General features: G+C 34.9%; 1 protein-coding gene across 1 annotated transcript in view; it reads left to right on the top strand.

The window, feature by feature from the left end:
* The window catches only part of CFAP300 (cilia and flagella associated protein 300), a 30,809-nt gene extending 4,937 nt beyond the window's left edge, over positions 1–25,872 (top strand). Inside the window, exons 3-7 of the mRNA XM_045556854.1 lie at positions 4,400–4,475; positions 10,404–10,570; positions 17,751–17,923; positions 23,921–23,987; positions 25,361–25,872. Of these exons, the coding sequence (XP_045412810.1) occupies positions 4,400–4,475; positions 10,404–10,570; positions 17,751–17,923; positions 23,921–23,987; positions 25,361–25,489 (612 nt within the window). The 3' untranslated portion in view covers positions 25,490–25,872. The remainder of the gene's footprint in view (positions 1–4,399; positions 4,476–10,403; positions 10,571–17,750; positions 17,924–23,920; positions 23,988–25,360) is intronic.
* The last annotated feature ends 821 nt before the right edge of the window (positions 25,873–26,693 follow it).

Below are 26,693 nucleotides of genomic sequence, written 5' to 3'. Positions count from 1 at the left end.
TGCTGAATTTGAGGTGCATCCAAGTAGCGATATTCTAGATAGTTGACTATAATATCTAACTTTTGGTCTCAAGAGATAGCTCTGTGCTCAATATACAGTGTTGACATCATTATCATCAGACCAGGGCTGATGAGAATTTTCCACATAAACAACTGCAGGGAAGCCCCTTAATTTACAGAGCTTTCCTGGAGGCCTACACAACACTTCTGCTTACATCTTATGACCAGAACTTAGGCATGTGACCACATCCCAGGGAGGCTGAGAAATGCAGGGAGCTGAACACATTGTTTTTCCAAATAAAGTCGAAATTCCTTAAGGAAGAGAGAATTGATATCAGATCAGAAACTAGCAATCTGCCAGATAGATGGTGTATCAAATAGCCTCTTATATTAATTTAGAAATACTCTCTTTCCATTGTATGTGCTGGATATAAAATAAATAAATAAAAATAGAAGTACTGTTTTTTCCACTTTCACATTTTATGAAACAAGTTTATTTAAAATCTTCATATGCATTTTGACATCATTATATTTGTTATTACTGTAACTAGTTTATAAGTGATCTAATATTTTTCCAAAGCACATCAGCTTTCCTAAAGTCAAGATACAGAGAGTCCCTTCTAATGCCTCACTGGAAATTCTATAACAAACCAAAAATGCCATTTGTATGTATTAGGACAGTTTTTTAAAAAATTCATTTATTACATATATAATAATTGTACTTTCAATACTATACCTTGCATTATTTCATTTAGGGAACCTTTATAAAGACTTACTGCCTCTGGTTCTAGGTCAATTCACTGTAGGGCAGTTGGTCTATGTCCATTTATAATGACATAAAAAATATATAATTGTTAAGTTTATAACCCACAGGAAAATTTACTAAATCTGAATTAAATTTCCCTCTTTTTAAATGATTCTTTCAGAGGTCAAAAAAAATTCAGAACCAGTATGACTTGAGGTTAATTCCAGCTTATGTGTCTTTTTCAAAATGTTCTATTATATAAATTAAAATACTTGCATGAATACCTTTTAATGTGAAAGACTTTGAAAAGTTATAAGGCAGCTTCCTTTTCTGAAGAGTACTTTGGGGGGAAATTTTTTTTTTATGATTTTCATAATATTTTTTATAATTGATACCTTCTTAAAAAATATATGTTTACCTTTATTCCTCACCACTAAAATGTAAAATCTCTGAGAACTGAGACTTTGTCCTGCTTGGCATAATGTAGACATTTATAAATAATCAATCCTCACTTCACATACCTGATCCTCTTCACCATTCCCTTTCTCATTAAATGGCATTTATTCTGCCTAGTTTTTCATGAAAAAAAAAAATCCCAGGAGTCATCTTTGATTTTTCCTATTCCCTTTGTTTCTCCTAAATATCATTGAATCCATCTACTTCTCTACCGCCCCACTTGCTACCACCTTGATTGATGAGAATATCAGCTCCTCCAGGATTACAGCAGTGACCTCCCTTCTAACCACTCTTTATAGCCCTTCAATTCATTCTCCACACGGCAGCCAAAATGAACTTTAAAAAATATGATTCTAATTACTCTCTCTTCTGCTTAAAACCCTTCAGTGTCTTCCCCCTGCCCTTAGATCAAAATACTGATCCAGATCTAGATCAATTTTAAATCAAGATTAAAATTCTTCACTTGACTATAAGGTCCAGTTTAACTCCCCACCCTCATCTGACTTTTTGCCCTTCTGGGTCACACTGAACCTCTTCACTTTTCCTTGAATGGAAGATCCCATCCTTTCTTAACCTTACAGCCTTCAAACTTGCCGTATCCTCTACTTTAAAAAAATGGTCTTTCCAGTCGCATACTGAAACCAGTTTAGGAGGGCCTGATTGCTAAATTTTTAGGAGTCTTTGCTGGTTGCTAAGGTTGGCAACTTGAAATCCACCATGAAAATCAGCAAATGCTACAAATCAGGGATTTTGGGGGAGGGAGGGATGTCAGTTGTTAAACATTTACCATTAAACCTCTTTGCCCGGCTAATTCCTACTCACCTTTCAGATCTAAACCTTAATGTTCTTTCTACATTAACCATTCTTCTCAACACTGAATTCTGCCTATTATGTACTTTTCTTGCACCTGTACTTTTTGGAACACTCATAGCGTGTTACTCTCTTCCCTTTTAGTCTATAAACTCCATAAGGTCAGGCACTGTGTCTACTTGATTTTAGAATTAGAAAGTCAAGGGTACTATTAGTTATGTGATGGGAGCAGGAGCCAGATACAAAGGAATGAGTGGTAGATAAAAGAAGTGAGACAGCTTAGATTCCTCTCTTAGGAAGCTATTTAGGAAAAGAGGAGGTGATCACTGAAGGGAATGTTGAAAAAAGGAAAATATTTATTATAACAATTTAAACAACAAGTAACAACTCATAGGAAAAGTCAAAAATCTTAACCTAATCTAATCCCAACCCTCTATCCCCTCAACTCAACTCTTACCACAAGTCTGTAACCACCACTTCTGAGGTTAATCATTTGATACATATTCTCCCTTAGTTTTCTTTATGCTCATATAAATGTATAGAGGTTTTATTTTGTTTTATTATATACATTACTATTAAACTATCCTCTTTTGACTGAAAATATTTATGGTTTTCCCTTAAGGTCAATACATAATCCATTCAGGGATGTTTAGTAACTGCTATACGCCAGGCCGTGTTGTAAGCCCTGGGGATATAGCAGTAAATAAGAAAAACAGGACCCCTGCTCTTATGGAGCTTACATTCTATTCTTATACTTTTTTTCCAGTAGCTACATACTGTCTGCTATAGATGCACTGTATTTTATTAATGGACATTGAAGTTGTTTCCAGGTTTTGACCTTACAAAAAATAATATTTTTTAAAAAACCCTTATATGTAAATCTAATCTGCTGGTGGTTTCAGAACCCAAAAGTAGAGTTTATTGGGTCATAAGATATGCATGTATTTATTGTTCAAGATAATAGCAATTACTTTCCCAAAATGTTATAAAGATTCACACTTCTGCCAGCAGCTTGTGAGAGCGTCTGTTTTCTGGTACTGTCACCAGAAGTTACCAGTCTTTTTAAATTTTGGCAATGTAATGGGTAAAAGTGGTATCTTCTGGGTTTTATGTTCATTTCTTTAACTGTACTCAAAATTGAGCATCTTTTCATAAGTTTATTGGTTATTTTTGTGTTTCACATGCCTGTTTGTATACTTTGATCAGCTTTGAAACAAAGCTGTTAGTTTTTCTTACAAATATTGTGCTTTTGTTTTAACCACTGGATATATTAACTTTCCCTTTCTTTTTATCATATTTGTCACAAGTATTTTCTCTCTGTCTGTTGTTTTTCTTTTATTTATTGCTCATCATGGACATTATGTTTTCTGGCTGCCCAGTACCTTTTGAACACCCATGTGATTTGGAGTTAACTTCCACTCTTAATTTTTGGAAAGTCCAAGTGGAACCCCCCAAAATGCAAGGAACTCCCTTGCATTCACAGCATGAGCCTGGGACTTAGGTTTACCAATCAGGCTCATCACCACTGGGATTTTGAAGTGAGCAACTTAAGGAAGGGGGCACATATAATCCATTCATTGGCAAAGGTGGAGGCAAAGGCATCCAGTTTTCAGGCAGCTGTAAAATAGGAGTGGCCTTGTTCTGTGACCGCTCTGAACATACCTGATACTGGAAGCTAAGCAGGGTTGGACCGTGTTAGTACTTGATGGGAGAAAGTGGTGGTGGCTTCCTCTAGTACTTGATGGGGATGCAGCAAGAGTGGCAGTTTCCTCATCAGGGAAGTGCTGCACTGATTCTGGATCATTCCTGGGTCTAACTTTGAGCCTGATGCACTCCACCTCCTGAAAATTTTCTGGACTGCCACAGATGCTTTTAATAAAATTTGCTTGTGCCTTTTCAGCCTGAGTCAGTTGCTGATGTTTGGAACTAAAACTCTTGTCTACTTTATTATCTTTTGCCATGTAGAAAATTTTCATTTTACGAAGTCAAATTTATCACTTTTCTATTACATGCCCCTGGAAAAGAATTAAATTGATAGTTACTTTTAGAGTTAGCTCTAGTATGTGAGTGGTTACTAAGACAATTCAGAAAACAAGATTCAAGGAAAACAAAGTTTTCAAACATTATATAACCTAATATTTACTGAAAATCATTATTTTCTGTTTATTAAATTAAATCCCAAAGACATCTGTACTTGGACACACAATGTCATTCATATTGTCCCAATTTAAATGTAATAAAACTTCTTTATAAAACATTTATTACTTAGACATTTACCAATTCAAAATTGTGTTTTCTCCCTATTTGAATTAAATGAGATTTTATTATAGTTAATTTACCATTGTTTATAATAAAGAGTCTAACTGTTTCCTTCAACTCTGTATTTTAGGCTTTTTTCAAACACCCAAATGTTATTCCCAATTTGAAGTTACTTTCAGATTCTTCTGGACAGTGGATTACATTAGGTAAATAAAATTTATTTTCATCTTTTCAGGTAACTATTTTACTATTACCACAAATTTTGCCTCCAAATTTTTATTATTAAAATACAAATTGTGAATAATGACTCATCTGTTTGATAGAAACAAGATCAAGTATGACAAACTGTGCCAGGCCTGCCCTGCATCTCTCTGCTGGGAGTCTGCTGCTACTGTCCTGGCTTAGCACATAAGAGCAATTTTTCTCTCTTTTTTTCATTTGGAAGGTATTTATTTTGTATCTTCCATGTACTCTGCGAGATGTGGGCAACATTAAAGCAAATAAGAGAAAACCTATACTCAAGGAACTTGTTGAGATGTTAAAATATATGTATGTGTGTGTAATAATGTATAAAAAGTGCTATCATAGAATCGGGAACAAAAGAAGGGGAGTGATCAGTTCTACTCAGAGGGAAAGGAGCAGGAAAGATTCAACTGATATGAGGATGCTTGAGCAAAATCTCAATTGGAATGGTGACATGGATTTGTGACAGATGAATAAGCCAACCATGGAACTTTTTTTATAATAATGATATATTAAGTCATGGAGGAGAGAGTCTTAAGTTCTCAAAGGCAAACTTTTTAATAGTAATATTTTTATAATACATTGAAACAGCTAGAAATTTTTAAAGAAAATTACCCAAACACAACACTCACTTAAATCTCTTAAATAAGTCTCAGATCAAGGAAAAAAATCAGAGAGTTAATAAAAGACTATTTTGAAAACAAAAACATGAGCACTATATTTTAAATTTTAGGTTGAGGTCTCTTAACAATAGAATAAATAAAAGCAACATTCCATTTAGAAGGAGACTCTGGTTGGTAATATGGATTTGTACTCAAAAAAATGCAAATTGGCCGAGCATGGCGGCTCACGCCTGTAATCCTAGCACTTTGGGAGGCCAAGGCAGAAGGATTGCTTAAGGCCAGGAGTTTGATACCAGCCTGAGCAAGAATGAGACCCTGTCTCTACAAAAAATACAAAAATTAGCTGGGTGTAGTGGTGCATGCCTATAGTCTCAGCTACTTAGGAGGCTGAGGCGGGAGGACCACTGGAGCCCAGGAGTTTGAGGTTGCAGTGAGCGGTGATCATGCCACTGCACTCTGGCCCAGGAGACAGATCAAGACCTGTCTCAAAAAAAATGCAAATTTATTTTATTTTATTTTTTATGTTCAGAGACAGGGTCTTGCTTTGTCATCCAGGCTGGAGTGCAGTGGCGTGATCATAGCTCACTGCAACCTCAAACTCTTGGGGTCAAGCTATCCTCCTACCTCAGCCTCCCCAGTAGCTAGGACTATAGGCATGTACCACCATGCCCAGCTAATTTTTAAATTTTTTATAAAGATGAGTTCTCACTGTGTTGCCCAGTCTGGTCTTGAATTCCTGGGCTCAAGTGATCTTTCCACCTTGGCCTCCCAAAGTTCACGAGCCACCATGCCCAAGAAAAGAAAGTAACTTTTCTTATATTATTAGTTGAGAACAAGATTACAGACAGTTCATAACAGTTAGACTTAGTAGGTCAGATTTTATTGCTTTTGGCTAAAGACTATTGCAAAATTTAAGAACAAAAAGTTGGTACAGCATGATCTTCAGGCTGCTTGCAACGTTAAACTGAATATCTGAGCAAATATATTTATTCATCTGAAAATTTTTGAAAGGAAATAATCAGAGCCATGTATCACAGTGTTTATAAAACATGTTTACAGTATCCTCAGTTAATTCATTTGAAAAAATAAGGTTCACTCAAGTAAGTTTTCAACCTTCCCCCATATTGGTACATACACAAAATGGCACTGACTTTTTTCTAATATTTGAAGAAAGCATTGCAAAAAGAGAGGTTCTAAATTCCACATGTGCCTGATAGGATGAATTCCAAGTACTTTGAAAAGTAGAGCAGAAGGGTAGCACTCCATTTCAGAAGTAGAAGTTTTAGTAGATTGCTAGTACTCTTCCATTAGCTCATTGTTATCTGTTACTTACTTTCTTTTTCTAGTATATCAGTCTTCTTCCCTCTACTTTTCCTCTGGGGGCCTCTATAAGCAAAAGAAACAGCTTTTTAAAATAGGAGGAAAGACATTCCTTTGGCAAGTGTATCAGTTCTAAAGAAAGTGATGATGGAGCCTCCTTCATTATTAGCTGCACTGCCTGGATTGGCAGTTGTTGATGCTGTTTCATTCTCTCACCCGGCTGCCATTGCCCCCTTTGTTGTGACATACTTTGTCTTTTTTTGATAGCATGTAATAGATGTTTTCTATGTGCTCAGCTAAGGACATCATATACATTACTTCCTTTAATTCCCAAAATAACTCGAAGAGAGGTATTATTATATATCCCAGTTTTACAAATGAGGGGTCAGAGACATTAACTAAGTTGTGCAGCTTTGTGCAGCTGTCCAAGTCGGGTTTAAGATTCATATCCAGGCTCCAGAATTGAAGACATTGATCATTTTCACTGTTCTGCCTCTGCCATTTCCACGTTGATGAGGTTGCTAGAAAAGTACTAACTTAAGACATCAAATAAAAAGGAGATACCTACTGTTTTATAATGCTAGTATTAAGGGGGAAAAAAACAATGTAATTCTTAACTTTCTGTATGGGGTCATGGTGATTCATCACATATCTTACAAATACTGGAGACATAATTTAATGAAATTCCTAAGTAACAAGTTAACATATGCTATGGAATGAATTGTGCCTCCACCCCAAATTCATATGTTTTAAGCCCTAACCCCTCAATGTGATGATATTTGAAAATGGAGCCTTTGGGAGATAATTAGGTTTAGATGAGGACCCAACGCTGTGTCCTTCATGATGGGATTAATGCCCTTATAATAAGAGGAAGAAACACCAGAGCTCACTCTGCCATCTAAGAACACAGAGAGAAGGCAGCTTTCTGCAAGCCAAAAAGAAGGCTTTCACCAGGAACCAAATCATCTGGCATCTTGATCTTGGACTTCCCAGCCTCCAGAACTTTGAGAAATAAATGTCTGTTGTTTAAGCTACCCAGATTATGGTATTTTGTTATAGCAGCCTAAGCAGACTAATACAGATTTCGGTACAGAGAAGTGAGGTGCTGCCATAACAAATACTTGAAAATGTGGAATTGGCTTTGGAACTGAATAAAGAGTAGAGGCTTGAGGTGCATGCTAGAAATATGGATGTTAGGGCAATTCTGGTGAGAGCTCCCAAAGAAATAAGGAACATGTTATTGGAAACTGGAGGAAAGATGAACTTTGTCATAAAGTGGCAAAGAACTTGGACAAACCATGTTCCAGTGTTTTGTGGAATGTAGAACTTGCAAGCAATGAAGTTGGAGATTTAGCTGAGGAGATTTCTAAGTGAAGTATTGAAGTATAGTGGCTTGCTTATAGTAAAATGTAAAAGGGAGGTGAACTGAAGAAAGAATCGTTAAGCAAAAAAGAACCAGAACTTGAAGATGTAGAAAGTTCTAAACCTATCCATATTGTAAAAATGAGAGTACTTGTTCTGAAGAAAACACCAAGGGTATGGATAAACAGCCATTTGGTAAAGAGATCATGAGTGCAAGTCATAGACAAAATTACCCATTTCAAGAGAAGCCAGGAATACAGAGGGAATTCTACCAGCAAAGACACTGTCACTTTGAACTAAAGGGGCCAGAAAAAACAAGATGAGATGAAGGCAGGCTGTCTGACTTCTTAGATCCTACAGGACCAGACCATAGAGCTATTTAAGGCAGTTCAAAGATCATCAGGGCCATGAGGGCCACTACCTCCATTTCAACAGGCCAGATAGCCTCCAGCCAAAGCCTTGGAGGCAGGGCAACCCTGCAGAACCTGGGGGCCAAGTCCGATGTGGAAACTTGGGAGTTGGGCCACCCAGATCCTATAGGGTTCTACTGGGTTGAGGAAAGACCTCTACCTGGGTTGAGGAAAGACCACCATCCCAGTGGGTCCAGAAGGCAAAATATCAAATCAAACAAGATTATTCTTGAGATTTAAGATCTAAGGGAATTTACCTTGCTGAGTTATGGGCTTTCTTGACACCCGTCTTTCCTTATTTCCTATTTCTCCCTTTTATAATGGAAATGACTATCCTATGCCTGTCCCACCAATGCATTTTGGAAGCACATAACTTCTCTGATTTCTTAGATTTACAGCTGGAGAGGAGTTTTGCCTCAGGATGAATCATACCTCAAGTCTCATCCATATCTGATTTATATATTTAGATGAGACTTTAGAGTTGATGTTAGAATGAGTTAAAGCTTTTGGGGCTGTTGGAATGGAATGAATATATTTTGCATGTGAGAAGAACATGAATTTGGGGGTCTGGGGTAAAATGCTATGGACTGAACTATGCCCCCAAAATTCATATTTTGAAGCCCCATGACGATCCCCTCCCCCATCAAACCCTAATTACTTTCCAAAGGCCCCATCTCCAAATACCATCACATTGGTAGTTAGAGTTTCAGTATGTGAATTCTGAGGGCAAACAGTTCAGTCTATAGCAAATGCTATCTTTGTGTGTCAAATTAAGTGGTTTGAATTTAATTACTCTTGCCAAACCCTCTTGCCATTCCCCAAATCAGAGCTAGGGCAGATTAACTAAAATATTGTGCCCAATGTCAGTCCCTCATCCTGTGTCCACCAACCGATTTTCAGAAACTGTCAGGCTCTACACTGCTCTTGTTCTTTGGTCTTTCTACATTACTCAGAACTACTCTATCATTTTCTATGGTCTTCTTTTCACTTTATCTAATCCCCTGGGGAGAATTTTTCCTCTGAAACAAAAGGAGCTTCTCTTAGCAGCATAGCTTTTGAAATTACTGAGGCATACACATTTCCTGGCTTTGGCATCTCTCTTGCCTCCACACTAGTCCAGTTCTGGGTCAGAACGTAGAACAACAGGTCCCAGCATGACTCTAGGTAGACAGCCAAAACAGAAATGCAAACAATTGCCAGCATTACTCCTCTAAACACAAGCTGCTTTTAGGTCAAAGGTCCAGCAAATGTATCCCTGGAGGGGATACACCAACGGCCACCACACCTAGATTTACAATTTCCTTAGAAGTTTGAGCAAAAGAACACCACTCCCCTTATATCTGAGTGAGTACATATGTATATGTGTGTACATAAGAGACAGATTCAGTGATTGATTGAGGTAATAATAAAAATAATCACTTTAATTTTTGTGGCTTTCTATAATTTAATAGAACCATTAGTAGCAGAAAATTCATTCCTGAAAGATATATTCAGGAAATAAGTGTGGGGATGGGGAAGGTGGGTGGGGGAAAGAACTAAAGCTACAAGAAAAAAATAGACAAAATGCCATTATTTCAAATTTCTGTAATTCTGAACTTGTGATAACTTGATTAGGGCCTGGTTTGAAATGTACCTTGACTTGGAAAACTGTTTTTTATAGTAAGCACTGTAAATGAGAAATGTTTACTTTTCTTTTTATTTATTTTTTTTAGTTTTTCCTATTTTATTAGCATAGTCAGCTGTAAGGGAGAAATGTTTAAATGGAGAGAAAATATTTTCAAGATACCCTCAAGGATTTTACAAACACCCATGAATTCAAATTTTTATAATATGAATTATAGGGCAGTAAGCGTTAATACTAATCCAAATTCATATAATGCAATCCTGTGCTATGCATTAAAGGTAGTCTGAGAACCCTCTGCTATGCAGAAAAATGTATTTCACTTTTAAGTATTCCTAATTTTCATTCATCTAGTCCTGAAATGGTGAGATTTTGTTATAAACTTTTAATGATTAAAATAAATAAAATCCATAAGCTAGTATATCTTTTAAATATATAAAAATATGTAATAATTGGCCGCTTCTTAGAATCTCTGCATAGTGATTTATTTTGGAAATGATTGAGAATACTAAGTTAATTTTCAATCTCTGTTCTTTATAAAATATCCTTTTTCAGGAACTGAAGTGAAAAAAATTGAAGCTATAAATGTTCCTTGTACACAGCTTTCAATGTCATTTTTTAACCGGTTATATGATGAAGATATTGTACGAGACAGTGGACATATTGTTAAGTGTTTAGATTCTTTTTGTGATCCATTTCTCATTTCTGATGAGTTACGAAAAGTAAGTACAGAATTTTAAAATTTCACAGTGGAATTTTATTTCAGAAAATGCAGAATATCAAAAACTTTTGTCTGCCTAAAGCCTGTAAAATATCTCTTGTTAATAAATAATGATCAGTATTAATCATTACATTGGTAGATTGCGTCTTAGCACTTTTACTATCAATTATTTGTGTATTTCAGTAGTTCTCTAGTTCTCAAATGGGTGCTGCTAACATCTGATGGGTAGAGGCCAGTAAGTTCTCAACCAGGTGCTACTAACATCTGATGGGTAGAGATGCTGCTAAACTCAGAGGGCAGTCCCTCACAACAAAGTTATCTGGCCCGAATGTCTACAGTGCAGAGGTAGAGAAATCCTAGCTTATGTAATTAATGGCTATTTTTCTTCAGTATGGGGCTCTTAACATATAAAATGAATATTTTTATATGTATTAATTTATTTTTAATGTGTTTCAAGTATGTGCCTGAATGACAAGGTTGAGTACCAGAAATGTCCCCCAAAAAAGCAAACTCAAACCAGAGTTAATCTCACTCACATGATCTTGGAAAATGTGGCACTAGATTAATACTATTGCTTTTGCCCACCATGGTGGATGGAAAGTGGGTTATTTACATATTCAAATGAATATTGTAAACATCCTTGGAGTTAAATAATCCTTTTATATCATTGCTGAAATCAACAAAGCCATTTGATTAGCTAAATTAAATTTTGTTTTAATGAAAAGTATGCTGAACTTAGAATCAGAAAGTGTGGATATTATTACCTTATTCCTAATTTATGATTTACAAGATAATAACCTTGGGCAAATCATTCAGTCTCTTGAGCCTCAGGATGTTATCTGTACAACATGGAGATGAAAATGCCCATTCTACCTTTTTCCGAAAATCATTGAGAAAATGAGTTGAAACGCTTAAGTGCACTTTTTAGAAAATATGAAATGTTGTTGGAATGTATTATTAATGTGATTATTATAGTTATTGAGAGTATTAAAAGTGGTTAAAAATTTGTGCTTTGGCATCAAATAAACATAGGTTCAAATCCAGGCTTTCTCACTTAACAACTATGATACTTAAGCTCTCTAAGCATCCGTTTCTTCATCTATAAAATAACCATAATGTGAGAATTACATGAAATAATGCATTTAAAGTGCTTAGCACAGTGCCTTGCACTTAGTAAGCTTTCCATAGTATTAACAACTACTACTAACTACTGTTACTATTATTCTCCTCCATTAGAAGAGAAGAGAGAAGTACAAGTCTAATATATTGCAAATCTAGATAGGAATGAACTAGGAAAGCTGCTGATCTACCATTCTGGGCACAGGAATCCTGTCTGTAGGAGAAAGGGAGATATCCAGCCAGTTTATCCATTGATCTACAGTAGGGCAATATCTAAAAGTATGCTTTAAATTAGTTTAAGAAGAAAGTAAGATTAACTTACTGAGAATAACCAGACACACACAATTGAATGAGACTACATATAGTTTGCTCTTGAATTAAAGGAGGTATATTTGTATCTAACATGAGATAATATACATGCTATACAGTGGGGATCTGATACTAATTTCTACTCCTCCTTACCAAGAATAAGAAATTACCACTCAGGAAATGTTTGGTCTAGGTTTCCCTCCTTTTGGGTATTGGTAATGTCAGCTCTTCTCTCTCTCTCTCACTGTTCTGCTCTGGCATAAGGGTCTGAAGACCTTTACCTTTAATTTCAGATAATTCACCATCCCTTCTACAGAGAGAGCCTCTTCAATTTATTTTTAAAAAGAGTGTTTGTTTCCCAACAGAATACTCTGTAAAGTTTTACCCACTTTTTAATGGGATTAATCAGTTTTTTGCTGTTGAGTTGAGTTCCCTTTATAGTCTGGATATTAGTCCCTTGTCAGATTAATAGTTTATAAATATTTTCTCTCATTCAGCAGGATGTCTATTCACTCTGTTGATTGTTTCCTTTTTAGTTTAATATAGACACATTTGTCTATTTGTGTGTGTGTGTTGCATGTGCTTTTGAGGTCTTAGCCATATAGTCATTGCCTAGACCAATATCCTGAAGTGTTTTCCCTATGTTTTCTTGTAGTAGTTTTACAGTTTCAGGAATTATGGTTAGATCTGATCCATTTTGAATTGATTTTTATATATGGTGAGAGGGATCTTGTTTCATTCTTCTGCATTTGGATATTCCATTTTCCTAGCATCATTTACTCAAGAAGATGTCCTTTCCCCAATATATGTTCTTGGTGCTTTTGTCAAAAATCAGTTGGCTATAAATATGTGGACCTATTTCTGAGTTCTTTATTCAGTTCCATTGGTCTATGTGTCTATTTTTATACCAATATTATGCTGTTTCCGTTACTATAGCCTTGTACTATAATGTAAAGTCAGGTATTTAGGTCATTAAATATGAAATGTCCAATTTCAAATTAAAAGTTCAGTTTATTGTGTATCAAACAAGAAGCAGTACAATTAATCAAAGTATGTGCCTAAACTATCAACACAGTTTTGCCATCTTAATGGTAGCTTGTTTATGCCAGCAGCAGAGAAGCCTGGAGAGCAAGTGGCAATGAAATCGTGCAAGGCGTTTTCCATAGCTTGTTGAGAATTGGATATTTTTCCTTGCAAGCAGTGGTCGAGGACTTGGCAGAAGGGGAAGTCAGTTGGTGCAAGGTCTGGTGAATATGGTGGATGACAGAGAGTTTCCATGTCCAGCTGCTGTACTTTGAGCAGCGTCATTTGTGTGACGTGGTCGAGCATTGTCTTGCAAGAGGATTGGCCTGTCTCTGTTGACCAGTCTTGGCTGCTTAATTGCAAACATCTTCATCATTTTGTCCAGTTGGTTGCAGTAGACATCTGTAATCGACAGACCAGGTTTCATGAGGCTGTAGTGGATAATACCAGCAGATTGGACCACCAAACAGATGCCATTAGCTTTTTTTGATGATTATTCGGTTTTAGAATGTGTTTCGGCACTTCATGTTTATCCAATCATTGTGCTGAATGCTTGGGAATACATTTTTCAGCACACATAACAATACCGTGTAGAAATCGTTCACCTTTATATCATGACAGCAAAGAAAGTCAAGCTTCAAGAAGATTTCCCCGCTGACACTCGTTTAATTCATGCAGTACCCATCTATCCAGCTTCTTTACCTTGCCCATTTGTTTCAAACTATTATTGGAATAGTAATGTCAAACCTTGCTGCTAATTCACACTTAGGTTGAGATGGATTCACTTCCACTACAGCTTTCAGCTCATCATTATCCACTTTGGTCTTAGATCACCCACATGGTTCATTTTCAGGATTAAAGTCACCAAAATGGAACTTTTCAAACCATCGACATACTATGTGTTTATCAGTCACATCCTTCCCACACACTTCATTGATATTTTGAACTGTCTGCACTGCATTGTTTCCAAGATGGAACTCATGTTTGAAAATAACTTGAATTTTTTACTTATCCATGTTTTCACAAAAATTTCCCTAAAAAAATTTGAAAGATAATCACAAACCAAACCATGTATTTGAAAAAGTAAGGATGTACCTTCACAATAAAAATAAAACAAGCAGTGTCAAAGTGAAATGTCAGAGATATTAACTGTCAAACTTAGTACTTAAGGAAATCAGACATTTCATACTTAATAACCTAATAGTATGATGCTTCCAGCTTTGTTCTTTTTGCTCAAAATTGCTTTGGCTATTCAGGCACTTCCTTGGTTCCATATAAATTTTAGGATTGTTTTTTAATATTTCTATGAAAAGTGACATTGGTATTTTGATAGGGATTACATTAAATCTATAGATTATATTGGGTCATGTGGTCATTTTAATAATATTCTCCTGATCCATGAGCATGGGATGTCTTCCCATTTGTTTGTGTCCTCTTCAATTTCTTTCAACAGGGTTTTGTGGTTTTTCTTGTAGTGGTCTTTTACCTGCTTGGTTACTTTTTTATTGCCAGGCATTTTTATTACTTTTTTGTAGCTATTATAAATGAGATTGCCTTCTTGATTTCTTTTTTCACTCTTTAGAAATGCTACTGATTTTTGCATGTTACCTTTTTATCATGCAACCTTATTGAATTTATCAGATCTAAGAGTTTTTTGGTGGTATCTTTAGGTTTTTCTAAATATAAGATCATGTCATCTGCAAACAGGGTCAATTTGACTTCTTTTTCAATTTGGATGACTTTTGTTTCTTTCTCTCGCCTGATTGCTCTGGCTGGGACTGGTAGTACCCTGTTGAATAGGAGTAGTGAAAGTGGGCAGCCTTGTCTTATTCCAGTTCTTAGAGGAAAGGCTTTTAGCTTTTCCTCATTCAGTATGATGTTAGCTGTGGATTTGTTATATATGGCCTTTATTGTGTTGAGGTATGCTCCTTCTATGCCTAGTTTGTTGAGTTTTTGTCATGATAGGATGTTGAATTTTATAAAATGCTCTTTCTGAGTTTCTTGAGATAATCATATTGTTTTTGTCCTTCATTCTATTAATGTGATGTATGATGTTTATTGATTTGCATATGTTGAACCATCCTTTCATCCCTAAGATAAATCCCACTTGATCATGGTGTATTACCTTTTTGAGGTGCCGTTGGATTCGGTTTGTTAGTATTTTGTTGAAGTTTTTTTGCATTTATGTTCATCAGGGATATTTACTGTAGTTGTATTTTTTGTTGTGTCTTCTTTTGGCTTTGTTATCAGGGTAATACTGACCTCACAGAATGAGTTAGGGAGAATTCCCTGCTCTTTAATTTTTTGGGATAGTTTGGGGAAAATTAGTGTTTGTCCTTGTTTATAGACTTGGTAGAATTTGTCAGTGAAGCCGTCTGATCCTGGGCTTTTCTTTGTTGGGAGACTATTACTGATTCAATCTCTTTAGTCATTATTGGTCTGTTCAGGTTTTCTGTTTCTTTCTCATTCAGTCTTGGTAGGTGATATGTGTCCAGGAATTTATCCATTTCCTCTGGGTTTTCCAGTTTGTTAATATATATTTGTTCATAACAGTCTCTGATGATCTTTTGTATTTCTGTGGTATCAGTTATAATGTCTCCTTTTTTGTTTCTGATTTTATTTGGATCTACTTTCTTATTTTCTTGGTTATCTAGCTAGTGGTTTTTTTATTTTGTTTACATTTTGAAAAAACTAGCTTTTCATTCTACTGATCCTTTGTATTATTTTTTAATCTGTATTTCACATAGTTCTGCTCTGATCTTTATTATTTATTTCCTTCTACTAATTTTTGTTTTGGTTTATTCTTTTCTGTTTTCTTGAGGTGTAACATTAGATTATTTATTTGAAATCTTTCTACTTTTTTTGATGTAGATGTTTATTGCTATAAACTGCCCTCTTAATATGTTTTTTGCTGTATCCCATAGGTTTTGATATGTTGTGTTTCAATTTTCATTTCTTTCAAGAAATTTTTTTATTTCCTTAATTTCTTCATTGACCCATTGGTCATTCAGGAGCATGCTGTTTAATTACCATGTATTTGTACAGTTTCCAAAGTTGTTCTTGTTACTGATTTTTAGTTTTATTCCATTGTGGTCTAAGAAGATACTTGGTAGGATTTCAGTTTTTTAAAATTTGTTGAGACTTGTTTTGTGGCCCAACATATGGTCTATCCTGGCGAATATTCCATGTGCTGATGAGAAGAATATGTATTCTGTAGCTGTTGGATAAAATGTTCTTTACAAGTCTGTTAGGTCCATTTGGTCTAAAGTGCAGTTTAAATCCAGTGTTTCTTTGACAGTCTAGATGATCTGTCTAATGCAGAGAGTGGGGTATTGTCTCTATTACTGTCCTTGAGTCTATCTCTTCCCTTAGATCTAAAAATATTTGCTTTATATATCTCAGTGCCCTAGCATTGGATGCATATGTATTTACAATTATTATATCCTCTTGCTGAATTGATCCCTTCATCATTATATAATGACCTTCTTTGTCTCTTTTTACTGTCTTTGACTTAAAGTCTGTTTTACCTGATGTAAGTATAGCTATACCCGCTCACTTTTGGTTTCTGAGTGCGTGGAATATCTTTTTCCATCTTTTTACTTTCAGTCTATATGTGTCTTTATAGGTGAAGTGAGTTTCTTTAGGCAGCATATTGTTAGTTGGGTCATGTTTTTTAATCCATTCAGCCAGTCTGTATCTTTTAAGTGGAAAATTTAATCTGTTTACGTTCAGGGTTTTTACTGATATGTGAAGACTTTTCTTGTCTTTTTATTAATTATTTTCTGGTTGTTTTGTATATTCTTTTTACCTTTTTTTCTCTTTTACTGTTTATCTTTGCAATTTGGTGGTTTTCTATAGTGATAGCATTTCAGTCCTTTCTCTACCTCATTTGTATGTTTGCTCTACCAGTGAGATTTATACTTTTATATGTTTTCATAAGGGTAGATATCATTCTTTCACTTCCAGATGTAGGACTCCCTTAAGCATTTCTTATACAGCTAGTCTAGTAGTGATGAATTACTTCAGTTTTTGCTTGTTTGAGAAAGATTTTATATCTCAATTTATGAAAGGTATAAGAAAATCTCCCACATCAGATCTAGTTTTCTGCTTTCTGAAGGAGGTAGCAAGATCTCAGGAGAACAAGATTCAATGTAGGTAGGTGATGTGTGAAGTGATCTTATTAGAGGAGATCAGGAAAAGGAGAGGTGGATATGAGGCTTCAGCACCCAAATGGTTCAAAATAGAGTACTTGTCGGGTAAGGAGAGTAGTGACCCAAACTCTGTTAAGTGAGAGGGCTTAGAAAATGACCATTTGTGGTTAGCCTCTGGATAGAAGCAAAGATGAGAAACCTATGGGATAGAGAAGTTTGGATATTTATTTATGCTCTCATTTATTTTCAAATAAGATTTGAGGTGACTTAACACTAAAAATGCACTTGCACTAAAACAATTACTAAACATATGAGCTAGAATAAAAAAATAAAGTGGAAGATGGGGAGACTTAGTTGCTTTATTTTAAAATTTCATTTGTTCCTTTCCATGCACGTCAGTACCTAATGATAAAATGGAAACAAATAAGTACAGATTACTGATTACTCTTTCCTGTTGCTTCAGGATTGGTTCTTAAAATAGGTGTAAGATTATTTTTTAATGTATAAATTGATACTTTTGAAAACATAAAAATTGGAACCTTGAGTTATGTTACATTTAGATGAATTTTATTATCTTAGGTTTTGCTAATGGAAGATTCAGAAAAATATGAAGTATTCAGCCAACCAGATAGAGAAGAGTTCCTGTTTTGTCTTTTCAAACATCTTTGCCTTGGTGGAGCCCTTTGTCAATATGAAGATGTGGTTAACCCCTATCTGGAAACAGCAAAGCGTATCTATAAGGATCTAGTGAGGTAAAGTTCTAGATCACAATATGTAAATCTCTAATTAAGAGAATAAGTTATTTGTTTGATAAGATTATGCAGCATCTCTTTGTGGTCATATTAAAAACCAAAGTTTGGGCCGGGCGCAGTGGCTCACTCCTGTAATCCTAGCACTCTGGGAGGCCGAGGCAGGTGGATCGCTCAAGGTCAGGAGTTTGAGACCAGCCTGAGCAAGAGCGAGACCCCGTCTCTACTAAAAAATAGAAAGAAATTATCTGGCCAACTAAAAAAAATATATATAGAAAAAAATTAGCTGGGCATGGTGGCACATGCCTGTGATCCCAGCTACTCGGGAAGCTGAAGCAGTAGGATCGCTTAAGCCCAGGAGTTTGAAGTTGCTGTGAGCTGGGCTGATGCCGCAGCACTCACTCTAGCCTGGGCCACAAAGCAAGACTCTGTCTGAAAAAAAGAAAAAAAAAAAACCAATTGTAAAAAAAATAGCACTACCCTGACCCCTCTTATAACCTCCTCGCCCTGTTTCAGGCTAGAAAGATTTATAGATTTCCCTGCCTCTATTTTAGTTCTCAGTCTTCTCATTGTTCATCTACCTCTTCTCTCTTTGTTTCTTCATTCACACCTGTCACCCACTTTATCTCTTATTAGCAATTGCCATCTTTCCCAGCCTCCTTTATTTTTCTTACCAGGACTCCTTTTAAATCTCAAAGGAACACAAGAGATTCCTCAGGATGTTTGAGTTTGCTCAACTAATAGTAAAAATTATTACCTTTGTTCCAAAGAGGTGGAAGAATTTTCATCTAGGTGTAATCTTTACCTTTCAAATTAATCCCAAAGCTATATAGTTTGTTTCAGGTATTCTAGTAGAGTTTTTTTTTTTTTCTTTTTTGTTTTTGAAGATCAAATGAGGATTAAAACCTTAACAAAAAGTTTTGGTTTTTTTTTGAGACAGGGTCTCACTCTGTCACCCTGGCTGGAGTGCTGTGGCACAATCATAGCTCACTGTAACCTCAGACTCCTGGGCTCAAGCAATCCTCTTGCTTCAGCCTCCCACATAGCTGGGAATACAGGCACATGCCACCCTGCCCTGCTAATTTTTCTATTTTTTGTGGAGACAGGGTCTCATTCTTGCTCAGGCTAGTCTTGAACTCCCAGCCTTAAGCAATCCTCCCTCCTCGGCCTGCCAAAGTGGTAGGATTACAGGTATGAGCCATTGAGCCTGGCAAAAATTTCTTATTTATACTTTTATTTTAACTGAAGTAAATATTCTTTGGTTGGATTCTTAAATTATGAAGATATTAGATTATCTTTATAGGAAAATAGGATAGAAAGAAGAGAAAGGAAAGGTCCTGGAGCTCAGTTACATAATTTTACTTTAATGAGAAAACAATAGTATTAGCTTCTCATCAGTAATTGTTACTTTACTTATACTGAGCACTTTAGTTCTCATATCCATTCCATGTGTCATGTAGCTATAAAACAAACTGCATAATTTAGTTATTTTGTTCAATTTATTTCTGATATGATTTTAAAAACAAAATATTTTTATAATCTGTCTCTGATTTTAATGAAAAAGTTATTCTGTGAATACTTAAAGATTATTGGAAGAGATATGTTAGAAACAGAATTTCAGAAAAAGCATACACATACCTATAACAGATATATCCTGTCATAATCATTTGCAGCTCATGTGAACTTGCTAGACCACTTCTAGCACTCCCTAGACATACACACACACATACTACCACTGCAGTGTGTTGTGCCCCATCAGCCACATGAGCCTGTGGAATTCCTCATTACCATGTGCTGCGGAGGAGGAGATTCTACTGGAGATGTTTGAAAGAGAAACAACTTCAGAACCTAAACATTGCAGAAACTGTTTTTCCCAATATTCCCTTCCCCAGATTCTCATTTGTGATTCTCTTCTACATTTTTTGGGTGCTAAGAAAAAGTATGACTCGAAGAGTAATGGACACTTATAAAATGAATAGCCAAAATACATGACATCTTACAAGAAGAAAAGGAATTGTCCATGGAATCATTTAATCAGGCAACAAGCAAGTGTTAATACTGTGCACAGAACTCTAAAGAGGCTACAAGAGGAGTATCAGACAGTCCTTGGCCTCAAGGAAATTACAACAAGCTAACATATTAAATAATCAGCTAGGCACAGTGGCTCACACATGTAATTCCAACACTTTGGGAGGCCGAGGTGGGAGGATTACTTGAGGCCAAGAGTTCGAAACCAGCCTGAGCAACATATCGAGACCCCATTTTTACAAAATATAAAAAAAATAATTAGCCAGGCATGGTGGCTGTAGTGCACCTGTAGTTCCAGTTACTCAGGAGGCTGAGGCAGGAGGATCGACTGAGCTCAGACATTTAAGGTTGTGCACTCCAGTCTGGGAAACAGAGCAAGACAGACCCTTTCTCTAAATAAATAAATGAATGAATAAATAAATAGATGTAAAGTAACTAATTTTTTATATATAACATTTTTTAAAGTAAAATTTTTTATATAATCAAATGTTCAGTTATGTTTGCAGCTCTTTATACTGTAATTAATATCCCAGGAGTTCAAAAGAGGAAGTTGTCAATGTAGGTGTGAGCAGTCAGGGAAGTCTTGATGGAATAGAGCCCATGAAGACCAACAAGGAGGAGAGTAGTTTGTTCCCACTTTAAAGGAGATGCATCACCAGTCTGTCATTCTGGGGAGGCTGGGAAGGAGACCAGCCCAATCACAGCAGTACATCTCTTTGAGAATCATTAAATATTTCTCTGATGATCTAAGTTTAAGTATGCTTATGAATTTCTTTGCTGAAGGAGGAGGGGATATGAAATTATCTTCCCAAAGCAACTTCAGTAGAAAATTATGATCAAAATAAATATTTACTTATTGAAGATGGCTTATGTGCCAACACAAAGAAATTGAATGGATTAAATGATTTTGGAGTTCCTTAAGAGCTATGTTGGCTTGCTTATCATATGTACTAGTTGTGGCTTTTCTAATATTGGTAACGCTGATTTGGGTCAGATGCTGTGTTATCTGATTAAAGCCGTGGCATTTAGTGGTAAAGATATAGACTGGATCAATATAGCAGTTGTCAAGGAATATTTAAGTAGTGGAAGCATAGGTAGAACTTGAATATATTTAGTAATTTTTCAGAATCTTGAGCCACATGTTCAATTAAGTCATTTGTATAAGCCAATTTAACCAAGAAGGGTATTATTTCCTATTTCTTTACTTGAATATTAGGTGTTTTTATATGCTTTACAAAAACATCTGCTACCTTTTAAATTGTACATATTTTAGGTAATTTACAGTGTCTAACCTGTGCTTGCAAATAAACATCATCACTAATCCATTCTAGTAAATTTCATCTTTTATGTTGATAGATGTTGGGGGCACACTACAGAGTGTAATTTTAGAAGCCTGGCTCAAACAAAAGGGTAAAAATGTTATTAAAATATATTCTTCCTCATCCATTATTATAGGTCCTATGAAATATACCTTTTAAATGTTTTGAAAAATGTTTTCTTTACAAAGATTAAGTTTCCTTAAGTCAAGTAGGTAATACTTTAGAACCATTTTGTTAAGAGTAAATGATCAATTGTTTTCTTACATTTCAAAAATGTATAGGCAGAAACAATTCCATAGTTACTAATGGTGCCTGTGTCTTTTGTGCTTTAGATATCCAACACATACTCTTGTCAAAGTTTCTGGAAAGTTCCCTCAAGCTACATACCCATCCCAGATGTGAAATTTTATTATTTGAGCTGAGAAGCTTAGATTATGGCCTTCAGATTCTAGTTAAGCAATGGGGCCCTTGTTTTTTAAAACGAGCAGAGTTACTTAGAATGGTCTGTACCCTGAAGATTAGAGTCAATGTGGGACTGATACTCAGCAATTACCACAAATGATATTGATAAAACACAATTTTATTCTTTTATTTCCAAATCATTAATATAATTATACTTTTTAAAAGTATTATATGGAAATTATATTCTAGCAAACTTTAAAACTAGTTATCTGAGGATGGTGTTAATGATGGCCAAAGATCTGATAAAAGCAATTATTAGTTGACTACCATAGGGCAGTAATGAATATCACCTTACATTTCCTTTTTATTCTTAAGAAATATAGGACAGGTGATACAGTACTTTGTTTGGCCTATAAAAAATTAGACAAATTATTTTAGAGATATTTTAAATAATACTAATATAGGATTAGAGGTAATAGAATGGAATAATATGATTTATTTCTATTAGTAACCAACTTGTAATAATGTACGAATGGTAGTTTCTTTTTTAAATATTATACATATGGTACATGTTAATATGTGTTAAGTGATTATTCAAGCATCAAATACTAAATTTTCCTCTAAGCTGATTTGATAAACACGAACTTTTACAGGAGCTTTTTTTTTTTCTTAGTTTTTTTTAACTGGGAGATAATTTACCTAGAGTAAAACGGACCAATCATAAATGTACATACAACTCAGTGAATTTTTACATAGGTCTACACCATATAACTGGCCCAGACCAAGATTTAAAGTTGGATATAACTATAGACATGTTCTTTATTTTGATCTAGCTGGTTATATAGGTGTATACGAATGTTTTATATGTAGTAGTTATAGTCATCCCTTGGATAAACACAAAATTTTAAATATAGTCTTGAACTTTTAAGCAGTATATTTTAGGCATTAGAAAAAGAAAAGAAAATGAACTTAACCTATGTCATAGAAGTATTTGGAAACCAATTTAGTCATGTGGTACCTGGATTTAAGTCTGAATGAAATGTCTAGTAGAGTTGAAAAACACGTAAAAATCTTGAACTCCCACCCCTAAAAGGTACATGAGCTCAAACATACACACACACACACACACACACACGCACACACCCCTTCCACAGAGTCCATCTTCTTCATTTCTGTCTTTTCTCTCTCCCCCTTACTTTTACATATGTAGTAGAGAAGTAATACTTTCACCTAATAAAGTGGAGAAGAGTGTATTTTCCCTTAAATTTTACCTATACATGTCACACATGTATGATACCTTTGATCCATTTGTATTTATAGAATGTGCAGGTATGGGATAAACAGCTGATGTGTAGGGGAAAGAGGACTGGACTCTGAGTCATCTGGAGTCTATTCCAGAAATATCATTTTTATTTTTATTGTCTTAATTATATCACATAGCTGCTCTAGTTCTATTTTCTGTAAAATTGACAAAATAATGCTTATCTCACTTGGTTGTGTGATCTTTAAATGAGGTATATGGAGATATTTTACCAACTGTAAAGCATTATAAATATAAAATACTTATATATAGGTAACAAATATATAAATGTATATCTGTAGCTTATTTCTTCAATCCTCAGTTTACTTCCTCACTATATATTGCACAGGTAATCTTTGTGGGGAGAGTAACTGAAGGAAAGCTACTGAGAGACAATTATGTTTAATATGATAAATTTAGCAACATATAATTTAACAAATAGTTTTCATATAGATTATCTCAATTAATTTTCAAAAACTAGAAGGAACCACATTATGCCCAGCTTACATATAAGAAAACTGAGGTTCAGAGAGATTAATCTTGCCCCAGGTGAAAACAGAGCAGTGACAGAACTGACATTTGTATTTAGGTTTTTAAATTCTTCAGTTTAGTATGCTTTTATCTATGCATTACAGCTGTCTACACTTCAGTCTGACTTTTATAAATCCGTACTTATTCAATAATTGTCTCTGTGGCCTGGGAGGGTCATTTCATCATCTGAGTCTCAGACTGATAAAATTCAATTTTCTGCTATTTCAGTTCAGTTGACCTTGCCCATCCTCGGATGAAGCATCAGATGCCATTGTTTCAAAACACTTTAATTGGATATTGTGTATTTCCATGTTTTATATGAATAAGAACACTTAAATACTAAAAGGGATCATTACTTAAAATGTATTATATCAATGCTTATTATATGTTAAATGTACCTTTTTTCCATTTTTTTTTTAGTGTTCGAAAGCATCCTCAAACCAAGAAGATAGAAATTACCTCTTTTGTCTTTAAAGTTACAGCCTATGTAAGTGTGAGGGAAAATTTGCAACCAAATAATTTAATTGCTTGTTAGTAAAGACGTTACAATTGGAATTAACAATTAGGACAATGTTATGCCTAGGAGAAAAGACTTTGGTATGTAGAGTTTTGTTAAAATTAAAAGTTGATAGAGTATGCTTTTGTTTGGAGAACAGTTTGAACTTTTTTCTTTGGCTTCCTTTCTGTCATCTGTATCTAATAATATTCCGACTTATTTTAGAGCTAAATCTGTGACTCCAATGGAGTAGAACACAGTTCTCTAGTCTGTCAAATCATAGTTTATAGGGAAAATAAGTAAGAATGCCATAAATGTCTTTATATCACAGAATCTGATACTTGAATTTTAGTATCATACAAAAGACATTATTACTTAGGAAGCAGTTTTGAAGTATCTTCATTCAATCACTTAACAAATGTTTATTAAATATCTACTGTGTATCAGCTAGGTCACAGTGATAAACAAAAGAAACAATCCCTGCCCTCATGGTACATAGGGACCGTGTTCTAAAAGAAAACAAGATAGAAGAAAATTGCTAAATAGAAATTTTATAATATTAGCATTTTAAAAGCACTTTTTTAAAATGATAGGATTTCCCTTTGGACTATAAAGTTCCTTTTTTTTTTTTTTTTTTGAGGGAGAGTCTCACTCTGTTTCCTGGGTTAGAGTGCCGTGGCATCAGCCTAGCTCACAGCAACCTCAAACTTCTGGGCTCAAGCAGTCCTTCTGCCTCAGCCTCCCGAGTAGCTGGGACTACAAGCATGCGCCACCATGCCCGGCTAATTTTTCTATATATATTTTTAGCTGTTCATATAATTTCTTTCTATTTTTAGTAGAGACGGGGTCTCGCTCTTGCTCAGGCTGGTCTCGAACTCCTGAGCTCCAACAATCCACCCACCTCAGCCTCCCAGAGTGCTAGGATTATAGGCGTGAGCCACTATACCCGGCCTATAAAGTTCCTTAAGGACAAAAATTATGCATGTATATATACAGAACATATGTGTTCCTATCATAGTAGACTGTACTGTCAATAAATATTTTAAATTATTAGCTAACTGCCAATTTTTGTCAAAGATTTTATGTATGTTTTATGATATTTTGACAGAAAGTATATAATAGTACAATATGTTGCTTATCACTTAAATGTAATTGTAAGGCCAGGTACAGTGGCTCAAGCCTACCTGTAATCCTAGCACATTGGGAGGCAGGAAGATCACTTGAGCCCAGGAGTTTGAGGATTTAGTGAGCTCTGATCAGACTGCTGCACTCCAGCTTGGGTGACAGAGTGAGACCCCATCTCTAAAAAAATAAAAAATAAAATAGTAGTTGTATACTAAATAACTTAGGTTTATCTTTTTCAGGATTCTGCTGGTATGTGCTACCCTTCAACAAAGAATCATGAACAAACATTTTCTTATTTTATTGTGGATCCCATCAGGCGTCACATTCATGTTTTATACCACTGTTACGGCGTGGGGGAAATGTCTTAATGCTCTTTTAGATTATCTACTGTATTTACTATTTTTTATTTATCATTTTTCTATTGTAATACTAATTTATATATAAATATTTACTTTGCAAATTAATTTAAAAAAAATGTGAAGAGCCTACTTAGAGCAGAAGAAAGCAAATACCAAGATGCCTTTCTTTCAATTTGTCTGGAATACTAACCAGGAATCAAATTTCATCTCTAATAAAATCTATACCAAAAAAGTTGTGGAATTTTTAAAGAAAGTTACAATGAACTAAAAATCTAGTTCATATTTGTTGTGTTAAAATTTAAGTAAGTCCTCAATTTTCCACGTATTTTATTTTAGAAGCTAATGAATTCTGGATTGAAATTGTAGCAGAAAACTAAACATCTCTACCACTGGTCATTAATATGAATTGTTAGTTTATTTGACCTGTTTCATTTAATAACATTTCTTCACTGTATAAGGGTTTATATCTCTAGAGCTGGGGAAAGCCTAACAATCCTTTTGCTTCGTTTATTCTACTTAAAATTCTCAATAAAAAAATAATGTTCTGAAAGTAATTGTAAGCTTTTTATCATATAATAGATTAAAACTGCAGCAGTCCCACAGCTAATACAAGAGCTACATGTAAACAGAGAAAGTTGCCCTGATGGTATTATGAAATAGGCAATAGTGAGAGAAGCAAGTTGTCCTAGTACTGTCCCTCTACATCCATAGAATGAATGTATAACTTAGTGGTTTTTTTAATAGAGAAAGGAAAAAATGATTGACATATATCCCATAGGTGATGGAGAGGCTGCAAGAATTGAGCCTTGGAGGATGAGGAAGTTTGGAATATGTGGTTTTGTATTGTAGAAATAAAGATGATAATCTTGGATTTGAAACTGGATTTGAATCTGGAAGGCAGTTGGCAATTTCAGTGTAGAGCTAAGGAAAGAGTTTGTTTTACTTCTAGTACCTAGTAGCACAATGCCTTGGTATATAAATGTTTGTTGAAAGAATAACTACTTTCCAAATATGTTTATGGTATCTATAGAATTTTTTAAAAATTATATAAATACATAAATTCAAGAATTAAAATGTCTATTTCCTACCTGTCTTGCTGCATGCCTTACAGTTCCCTACAATCTGGAGACCCTCTCAATCAGTTCATCAATCAGTAACTCTTTTTTTTTTAATAATGCCTTTTTTAAAATTTCAGCATATTACAGTGGCATTA

Source organism: Lemur catta, chromosome 7 (assembly GCF_020740605.2).
Source record: "Lemur catta isolate mLemCat1 chromosome 7, mLemCat1.pri, whole genome shotgun sequence".
Classification (NCBI taxonomy): Eukaryota; Metazoa; Chordata; class Mammalia; order Primates; family Lemuridae; genus Lemur; species Lemur catta.
This window is presented reverse-complemented; position numbering and strand designations above follow the sequence as displayed.